Source organism: Vitis vinifera, chromosome 4, assembly GCF_030704535.1.
Source record: "Vitis vinifera cultivar Pinot Noir 40024 chromosome 4, ASM3070453v1".
NCBI classification, from domain to species: Eukaryota; Viridiplantae; Streptophyta; class Magnoliopsida; order Vitales; family Vitaceae; genus Vitis; species Vitis vinifera.
Genome location: NC_081808.1, coordinates 957,705 through 968,786, shown reverse-complemented (window position 1 = coordinate 968,786; position 11,082 = coordinate 957,705). Strand labels below are relative to the sequence as shown.

The 11,082-nt window shown below is 33.3% G+C and overlaps 1 protein-coding gene across 1 annotated transcript; it reads right to left on the bottom strand.

Annotated features, from left to right (window-relative positions):
• Positions 1-3,562: 3,562 nt before the first annotated feature.
• On the bottom strand, positions 3,563-6,820 carry LOC100257789 (protein indeterminate-domain 7). The gene is made up of 3 exons (XM_010650044.3): positions 5,836-6,820; positions 5,336-5,732; positions 3,563-4,849 (listed from the first exon to the last, which is right to left on the bottom strand). The coding sequence occupies exons 1-3, from the start codon at positions 6,014-6,016 to the stop codon at positions 3,847-3,849; spliced, it is 1,581 nt and encodes a 526-aa protein (XP_010648346.1). The 5' UTR covers positions 6,017-6,820; the 3' UTR covers positions 3,563-3,846.
• Between the last annotated feature and the right edge of the window lie 4,262 nt (positions 6,821-11,082).

Here is an 11,082-nt window from a genome sequence, read left to right as displayed (position 1 = left end):
AATAGAAAAACAACAATAACAACAACAACAACAATAATAATAATAATATAAAATAATTTTGTAATATTATATAATAATAAAAGAATTTGACAATATATTAATATTAAAATAATAATATATTTAGTTTAAATATATTGTGAGTTATGAAAAGGACAATAACTTTTAATAAGGTATAAAGCGCGGAATATATTGTGAGTCAAATGCCTAGCAAATTCAAGTGCTAATAAAAGTCACTAAAGCACACTTAAAAAGTCCTTAGCATTCGAGCCTTAGTTTTAATGGATTGCAAGTTTCTAATTTTCATCAAATTGCAAATTCATATGGAAGAGGTTGTTGCTTTTGAGCTCAAACTCTCAAATTGATTTGCCTTTGTTCTTGGTTTTATGGTAGGGGATTGCATCCTCTCATGGTGTTGACAAGTCCTTAGTCCCCTCACAATGTTTAATAGTCCACTAAGGACTATTAAATTCACAATGTTTAATAGCTCTCATGATGATTGAATTGACGAGGTTGCATAATTTAAAATCAATCAATAGTGTTTTTTTTATAAAAAAAAAATTCTAAATATTTATATGAAAATTTAAAATGTTAAATAAAAGAAAATTTCAAGATAACAACTAAAAATTAAAAATATTTATATACTTTTCTAAAATAAGGAAAAAAAATATATGATATAATATAATTTGATATTTTCTTAAAAAATAAAAAATAATATGAATATTCTTAATATAGGATAATATTATAAATATAATAAAAAATATTAAATTGGGTTCGATTAGGCTTGAATTGCTCAAACCTTAGTTCAAATATAACCCAAATTGAGTTGGATAATTGAAAAAATTTAACCTAAATTTAACTTAAGTATTGAAAATGATTACTTAAGTCGGATTAGGTTAGGTCCACCTGTAAAAGTTGCACCTCTAGCGATTACTAGGTAAATCTATGTAATCAATTTTTCATAATTAATGGATGATAACTTTTAGTTTTTGACCATGAAAATTTTAAATTCACAAAGTCTTGAGGAGGCTTTGTGCATTAGAATTCTTAAATTAATTAATACTTATCAATTTAATTGAAAAATAAATAAATAAAAATTTATAATATTAGGGCTAATTGATAAAGAATCTTTGTTATCTATTCATTCCTTTAGGTAATTCGTGAAACAAGATCTTAAACTCTCTTTAATATTATTCATTTAAATTATTGGTGATGAGCCCAAACACTCCAATCAAATTTATAAATAAGCTTCCTTATGTGTTTGTTTAATATTTTTTTTCTCTCATCTTATTTTTTGGTTTTTCAAGTGTGATTAAAGGGTATAACAAAAAACATGGTAATAGAAACTCAAAAACATATTTGATATATATATATATTATAAATAATAGCTTTTCGAGAACTAGCTATAAAAAAAAAAAGTATTTTCTAAAAACATATTTAATTATTTAAAATTGTTTTCACTTATTAGTTAAGAGTTCCTTTTTTTAATAATTATATAATATGAAAAATTGTTTAATACACTTTGCACCTCAACCTATCGTATGTTTTGCATATTACTCCTTTAGGTTTAAAATCAAACACATTAACCCCCATGCTTCTTAAATTGCAGCACTTTGCCTTGATCGTTGGACGGTGTTAGTGGACAGAAATGTCACGTGTTGTGCACATGACTGATTAATGAAGGGTAAATTTGAAAAATCTTAACCCCAAGAAACCCCCAAACAGCTGTCTTTGTCCTCTAAGGGAAGGCGGCGATGGCGACAACGACGTTAGTGTTCTTAAAGCTAGAGAGAATCAATAAATCGGAAGTGGCAGTGATGGCACTGTGTACAAGGTCCTTCACAGGCTGATAGGGAGGTTGTATGTCTTGAAGGTTATATACGAAAACCATGAGGACATTGTGCTTTGCCAGATTTGTCGAGAAATCGAGATCCTTAGAGATGTAATCCCAACGTGGTGAAGTGTCATGACATGTATGACCACATTGACAAAATCCAGGTGTCGAAAAATCGTCCACAAAAACTAACATCGTTCAACAATTAAGACAGAGTGTTGCAATTTAATTAAGAAGCATGGGATGCACTCCGTTCAATTTTAAACCTAAAGGGATAATGTGCAAATTACATGATATGTTGAAGGGGCAAAATGTATTAAACACTATGAAAAATGATTGAAAATAATACATTATAGATGAAAACAATAGTTTAAAAATATTCAAAACTAAAAAAATTAGATTAAGAATATTTCATGTTCGCAAATAAACTTTTTAATTTAGAAAATAATATCAATATGTCTTTAAAAACGTAATATTCTTAAAAACTAATTTTTAAAACTATTTTCTAAAATATTTCCAACTAGGCCCAAAACCTCTCTTACATTCATTTCTCTAATCAAGTTCCAGGTTCCCCCACAATACATTTTTGAACAAAAAGTGTTCTACAAATTCCAACATATTTTATTTTTGGATTTTAAACTTACTTCAATTGTATCCTTTCAATTTCTATAATGAAAATATACTTACAAAGTATTTCCAACTTATTGATTAACACTAAATCTTACATGCTCCCCTAAAAAATGAATCGATACTTTCCACTCGAGTTCCATCATATACCATTTGCATTATAACCCAACAAAAAAAACCTCGTAAGTGCAAATGGATTGTTGAAAATATACAAGAATATTCAACATCATAAGGTTTTTTATGTTATGATCATATATAGGATAAATTGCAAAAATTTATTTATATATATATATGAAAAAATAATGAGAAGAATCTGAAAGCAGAAAAGAGAAAATATGACCAACCATCTGCTCCAATAAATGATGTGTATCCTCGGGATTGAAATCATATGCATCCATATAAGGTGTCAAACAGCATCTCCTTTATGGTTTTACATATAAATAGCCCCCTCTAACCATGCTCACATGTCCATCTATGCACACTCCACGAATCTTTGTTGGCAGCATCCAAAGCTCTAGTACCCATCAACCATACTCCACTTCCCCTCCCCCCACCCCGTACCATCTTCTTCTTCTTTATACTTCCCCTACAATACTCTCTCTCTCTCTCTCTCTCTCTGTATATATATATATATATATATACACATTGTGGGCATAATATTAAACCCTTCCAACTTGAAATTTAAGCTGGGAAAATTAATGACATTTTCAAACTGTTTGAAAGCAGTAGACTCTGAGAAAGAACAGAAGTGGCTTCTCATAGGGTGTTTGTTGGAAGAGACAGTACTCTAGAGGCTTCAAGAGGACTGGATCAAGGGATGAAACGGACAGTTCATGAATTATGGGAATCCCCACAAGCTTATATATCATTAATTAATTCCCTTTGTATCTTAAAAAAAAGGGCCCAAGTCTCTTGATGAGATACAACACTATATATGAATTTAACTGCAAATCCATATTTCAGGTTTATGATGAAGCTGATCAGAAGTACAAATTCTCTATTTTTATTTTTTAAATTTAATGTGGATTTTATATGATGCATACAATGGACCTTCGTGGTTTGTGGTAGAAGTGAGGGTATGAATTGGGTTTCCCTAGCTAGAAGTTGTAGAAATTTTCTTTTATTATATATGGAAGAATGGTGATGAATTACAACAACAAAAACAATAACAATGAGAGAACAAGCAAAACTGACAAAAGAAAAAGGAAAATCAGAGGGAGGGAACATTGAAGAGAACTATTAAGTGTTCATACAACTCAATAGGGGCCACAGAAATACTAGGTTGTGAAAGGTCTCACTCTAGGGGAACATTGGGTATAGTGGATGTAGTGCAGAAAGAAAAATGAAGTGTTACTGAGAGGGGAGGGGAGGGGAAGGTTACCCAAAAGCTAACCTTGCCAAGGTGTTTGATTTTGATTCTGCTGCTCATAGGGAGAAGCAGAATTCATCTGATCAAGCCCAGGAATATTGAGAAAGTCTCTATGAGAGAATGCTCTAAGACCCAAGAAATCTCTTGTCAAGCCATCATTGCCACCACCACCTTCATGATCACTTCTGCTGAAATGGGATTTTGTCATTGCTGTTTTGGTGATTTCTTGAAGATTATTCTCTCTCTTTGGATTCAACATCCCATTAAAAGCCTCTTCAAAAGATGGGCCTCCAAACCCACTGGCAGAAGACAAAGAACTCATCATGTCATGAAATAGAGAAGGAGCTGCAGCTCCTGCTCCTGCTCCTGTAGCTACATGTTCCATGAAACCAGAGGTAACAGCAGCTTTACTCCCAAAAGAAGCCAAGCCATGAATGAACCCACTTGCCATCTCATCACGTGAAGACAAACCCAGATCAGAACCAGCTGTAGATGTGGCTACTGCTGTAGAACTGAAACCAGCATTGGCTGCAGACATGTGAGCTTGGTGGGGTCTGAGCATGGGTGGTGATGGAGAAGGCTTGCTCATTGTTACACCCATCTGTGCAGCTTGTTGCAGCAATGCAGTTGCAGACATGTGTGGAGAAGCTGTGTGATGGAAAGATGGAAGCGTGGAATTAGGGTTAGGGTTTTCATGGTATATCAAGGGATGGTCTAGACTTGCAGAGAATAATGAGGAGGAGAGATCAATAGATGGGGGGCCTGGGCCTGCTTCAAGCACTGGTGGGCAAGCTAACCATGGTGGAATATCTGGTTTTAGATTGAAACTGTGGTGCTGTTCTTGTTCTCTTTTCAGTGACAGTACTGCTTGGAGACCATGGCTATGGAGTTGGGGTTGGAGATTAAGATGGGAGGATGAAGAGCCAGGTTGTGAGGAGAGAAGTGGGTTTCCTGTGATTGCCCTTGCACTCTCTTCTGCTAAAGCATCACAGAAGGCCCTGTGAGTGATGAAACTGTCCCTCCTGCAACCATAAAAACAAGCAGAAAAAACAAAAAGAACAAACCATTAGAATTAATGCAGCTCACACTGTACACAAGTACTCTCTCTCTCTCTCCCCTTCTCTCTCTCATAACCTTTTTGTATTTTCATTCTTTTCTTTCCGTAGACAAAAGGCATTAGTGGGTTTAACATCTCAGGAATTCTTTAACTGAACTAAAATTTAAAAATGAGACATGAACCTGGGATTTCTTCTTCTTCTTCATCTCTCTCTCTCTCTCTCTCCCTCACTCATGTGCAGAAACCAAAACAGATATGGGAAGCTTCATGGATATGTGAAATTGGACTATATATATATATATATGAAGTGAAGAATGAATAAAAGAAATCTGAATTTTACTCTTGAAACACTACTTACATTTTCTATTATTTTATCATCTGGGGTTGTGATATATATAAATATATATATTTTCTTCTAAAAGAATCTTAAATTATGTTATGTTTGAATTACCTGGAGAAAAGGGTTCCACAATCACATCTATACTCTCTTGTGCCACAAATCTTGGAGTGAGCCTTCCAATCTGATTGAACAGCATAACGCTTGGAGCACTTTTCACATTTCCACTTCTTCTCCCCATGCTTTCTGGAAAAGTGCTTCTTGATTCCTGTGAGGTCTCCAAGAGCCCTTGAAGGGTCATGGTGTACACATGTAGGCTCTGGGCACACATACACCTTCTTCCTCACCTCTTTGTTTGTTCTTTGCTTCAGCTTCCATGGCAGATTGTGGCCTCTTCTGTGGAGCTGGAGGTTCTGATCTCTCTGAAACCCTTTGTTACAGATCTCGCATATAAACCTGTTGGTTGCTTGGAGAGTCTTGGGTGATAAAGCTACCACTTCTGCATTTGGGTCTGATCCAAAACCAAGAAAAATCACAACCCCATATGATAATTAAACCAAAAAATTGAATCCAGTACTACTAGTGAATATATAATTCCATAATTAATTTGAAACCTGGATTGCCTGGAAGACTTCTCTTCTTCTTTGCTGCTGCTGGTGCTTGATTTGCTGAAACAAAAGACTGTTGTGGGTACATGTTGCTTGTTTCATTTCTGGTACCTGAAGAAGCACTTGCTTCCCCAGATGCAGAAGTCAAATTGGACATATTCTCATCTACCATCAAACCCTTCAACATCTTCTTCTGCGCCTCTGATATATACCAAGTTACAGAGTGGGTTCTAATCTGAGGATGATGCAATACATGCACATACACTAAGAATTCTGTGATGAGTCTGATGACCCATGAACTAACTTATTGATCTGTGACATGATGTCCTGAGATCTGAACGCAAACCCTAATCAAAAGGCCTATTATAGTATCCACTGTGTTGTGTGTTCATTCAAATCATTGAGAAATCAGAGAAAAAAAAAAGGAAAAAGAAAAGCAAAAGAGAGGAAAAATAAATAAGTATAATTTGAGTACTCCTAAGTTGAACAGCACCAAACCTTAGAGAAACCAATAGTCTTGATGTTTCTAACAACAAACCCTTGCTTTTCTAGATGCTAACACCAAGAAGATTCAACAAAAACCACACAAATACGTACAAATAAACCAAACCAAACCAAACCCAGTTCCCATAATGAGATAAAAAGAAGAATTTGTATACAAAAAAATGTAAGCAAGAAGAGAGAGAGAGAGAGAGAGAGAGAGAGGAGAGAAGAGAGATGTGGATGAGAAGGGATCTCTCTCAAGTCCTTCCACCCATTCAAAAACCAAAACCCAACCCAACAGACTTGTTCTGACGTTGCACTTTCTGTCTTTTCCTTTGTTCTCTTCCCAATCCCATAAAAAACTTTTTCTAATAATTAAAATTCTTTTGCTTTTATCAATTCAACTTCTCTTTCACACATCGGTTTACTCAGCTTTTCCTTTCCCTTCCCTTGAAAAGTAGGATAAAAGCAAAGCCTGTGAAAAACAAAGAGAGGAGGCTAAGGAGTTAAAGGGTATATATAGGCTTTTTTGATCAGCTTAAGAAGATGATGGGTAAGGGGTTAAAAAGCTTAATAAAAAGGCCCTCTTTCCTCTCTGTGCACCTTCACCACTATGATTGGTTCAGTGATTGAATTCCAACAGACATGCTCATGGAGAACAGTTCTTTTTATTCTCTTGTTTTTTCACCCTCCTCCTTCCCCCCTTAGTTTCCTCCATTTTATTATTACTAAAGAACAATCAACATTCATTTAAATAATTGAATTCCTGACATTTTTCACTGTTTCTGAAATTAAATAGGGCCCCTCATGCTGCCTAACCCATCATCGCTTTTTCTATTATGGTAAAATAAATAATTGAGGGAGAGAGTGTGTATCAACATCTCTCCATCAACCCTTCCCCTCCATATATAAAACAATTTCTTCAAAAATACTTCAAAAAATTAAAAGCAAAAAAAAAAAAACTTCCCTTAAATCATACTCATGTTTATCATCTCTCATTCTAGTTGATATTAGGGTTTTAGGCCATACTTTTTTCAACCCAAGTGTAAATTCAAAGAAACTACTCAGATTAATCATCAACGACAATGTTGTAAAGATAAATGGGTTGCAAATCAAGGGTTTTTAGCAAGTGGGTATGGCTTAAAATGATGATCATACAGCCAAGGAAAAGGAAAAAAATGAATAAATTAACCAAGTCTCTGCAGCATATCTCACTGTGAGAAAATAACCCACCATGACCCACCTAGGAACTTAGTCTGCTAGTCATTGATGGTGGGTTTGCAGGCATTATTCTCCATTGTCAAATCATACTAAAAAAAATTTTGGTACGACTTGAAAGATTAGGGTATTGACAGGTCTTGAAATCATCAATAGATCCTGTCTCTTACATTACCCACCAGTACAGGAAGTTTCATCCTTGCTCATTTCCTCTTTCCACTCTATTTCTTACAAAACTACAACCCTCTTTCTACCGGTATTTGTCCTTCTATTATCATTTTTTGATCATTAATTAATGCCCACTAATAATGTTACACTTTCTAGATATTTCCAATGGTATTTTGGTAAAACATCATGTATAAATCATCTTTTAATATTATTTTAATACTCAATTCAAGAGTTATCCATGTTTCCATATTTGTTTCTATCTTATAAAAGAATATTGAAGTTGATAAAAAGATGAATTTTCTTGTATCAAATTAGAATTAGATTTGTGTGAATTTTTTATTTAGATTACTTCTTGATGAAACTTGAAATTGAAGTTTGATATTAAAAAAATTATATTAAATATGAAATAACTTCTTAGATACGTTAGATTTTAGAATAAGAAAAATCATTGTCAATGCTATTTTCGTATTGTGTTCTTTTCAAAATTTGCGGTGCACTTATTATTATTGAATTTAAAAAATAGCTTTTTGGTTTTAAGAGGTCAAGTAGGATAGACCATCATTGTCTTTAATATTCTATTTAATTATTATTTCCTAAGTGTTAATTTTTCACTAACTTCTAGGAATATTGTTTTATTTTCATTAATGTATTATTGAAAAAAAAGTTTTGAAAAATTCACATTTATTCTTAATTTCAAAAAAAAAAAATTACTTTCAAGTATAATTGTCAACACCAAATTTTCATGGAATTCAATGTTGCAATTCAACTCACTTTTTGACATCTCATTTTTAGTCTTTTTGAAAAAAATTTAAATGAGTCGTCATTTTCTTGTATCATGTAGGTGTGAACCACATTCGTTAAAGGACCACTCACAAAGTTGTAACAAAATTCAATAAATAATTACACAAAATGACAAAATTATTTTGATAAAATTGGTCCACATTTTGATATCAAATACTAGTACAAAATTAAAGCAAAATGAAAAAAAAAATTGAAAACCCTTGTGAAAGAGTAAAATAAGATACAAGAATGATAAATTCATTACATGTTTTATTCAAAATTTATTCTCATGAAATTTAGAGCTTACTTTGATTTTGATTTTTCTTTTCTATTATTTTATATCGTGATTCAACTTTATTTTTATTTATATTCTCATCTCGAGGCCTATTTTTTTTTTTTTTGTTTTTTTAAATAATTGAATTAGCCTTTGAGACCACAAGAATAAAAGTAATCTATCTTCAAGGCAGGCAAGCAACAAATTAAGTAAATAAGAGACAAATAATGTGACTTCTTGTGGAGATACACTGTCCTTGTGTTGGTTCATGTTCTCAATGGACTTGTCTTCTCTTCTCAATACCAAAGTGATATATATATATATATGAGCTTGCATTTGTCATTTTCATCATTCATTTTTCTCTAATATAATATCTATATATCATATTATGGGAAACATTCAAAAAGGAGTTTCATCCCCACACCATGATATGCACCCAGCTCATCAACACCCTGATTCTTTTTTTAATTTTTAATTTTTTAATTTTTTAATTTTGGGGTGGAAAATATTATATTTATTCATTATAAAGGTAGCCCACGTGATGTACCTATCTAGAAAATAATATCCTCACAAGGATTTTCCATTGTCTCATAATGGACTTTAGGAATTGAAGGCCAAAAGGCTTAAAACTAGAGAACCATTTCTGATCAGTATGTCTCAATTTTCCTTCACTCTTCCTCCATTTTCCTGAAATTTTGACCCAAAAGTGACAGGACTTGAACCATTTCCTGCATCTCAAAATCATGAATTGAGGCAGCAAAGTTATTTTTAATTCAGACCCATCTAATTCATTTATTATTATTTTTTTCAATTTATCGCTTGAACCCTCGTAACCATAAACCTAAATGTTTTCTTAAATGTTAAGCTATCGATTTAACTTAAAAGCTTCACATCGGTAATTGGCCCGCAACACTATTCTCACGTGTAGATATAATTATATAAATGGATAAAAACCTTTGTCACATGCATGGAAGAGACTAGAGCAAGACAAAGATTCGAGTGAGTCTCAAAATTGATGAGAATAAACAAATGAAGAGACTCGAACTTGTTTAATCACTAATATCATGTTAAATTATTAATTCAATTCAAAAATTTAGACTATTAGGTAATAGATCAACAACCTAACTATATCTATCTCAACCACTTTGGTCATAAGAAAATACCCAGAGACTATGAATGTTGAAATATGGTGGGGATGTGTAAACATCAAGATAGTGTAATTAGTCATGGGGTGTAGCAACAGTGGTCATGTTATTAGGTTTTGGTCACCTCCAATCCTTAATTCCAATTCCATGGTATATATATATATATATATATGGAGCCTAAGGATGTGCCATTGCCAATCATTTGACTGCAAACTGGATTGTGTGATAGTACTGTTAGCTCAAGTTCTTGGTACATATAGTGTTTGGTAAGCGGGAAAGTAAAGTGAAAGACGGAACCATGGAGCACCCCAGGCTGGTTGAAGACACAAGGGTAGTATCAGTAATGGTCTCCTTTTATTCTGATAAGTTAGGAGAAACCAATTTGGTTGGCCTAGTTTAATATTGGCTTAGGTTGGCAAAGATGTTGACCCATCAAGGACATCTAAGTATTGGGAGGACCACTTGTGATTGGACTTGTGTCTGATTCAATAAGTTTCACATGTTCAGCTTCATTACAATGGGTCAATTGGGCGTTCATGGCCTTTGTTTTAGTACAACATGGGGATAATGTTTCTCATTGATTTTTGGGTTATGTTGTCTTCTGTTCGGCAATGGAATTTGAAGTGTTTGATATTTTTATAAAACCTAGAAACCAATGCTATAGAAGCTTTTATGTCACGACACTTTCCTAACTGTGTAGATATTGTCCATTGTCCATTGCTTTAAAATTTGTTTACATGGTTAAGAAAAATTCATTCTCATATCTTCTACTGTATCCAATGTAGGATATTATAATCACCCATATGATCCTTGTTATGTGTCCTAAGATTGGAAGGGCTAAACAAACTCCCATAGAATAAGATCGACTCTAATACCATTTGTCACAATATGCTTTGAGTTTAGCATGTCTCACAACTTTAAGACAATTTATGTGATTAAGAATTTAAGAGGAGTCTATACATATATAATATTAGAAACCTTTCCCTTGACCGATGCAAGATATCACATTTCCTCACTTCCAACCTCTTTAAACCTGTCTAGGATTCCTCTTTTACTCTCTCCAACTATTCCAATTCTGTCAACTTCCTATTTGACTAGCCTTTGAAGCCACTGAATTAACTGTCCTCGATATTTAATGACTCATATACAAGAAAAGTGAACCAATTAAATGATGGGTGTGTTGTG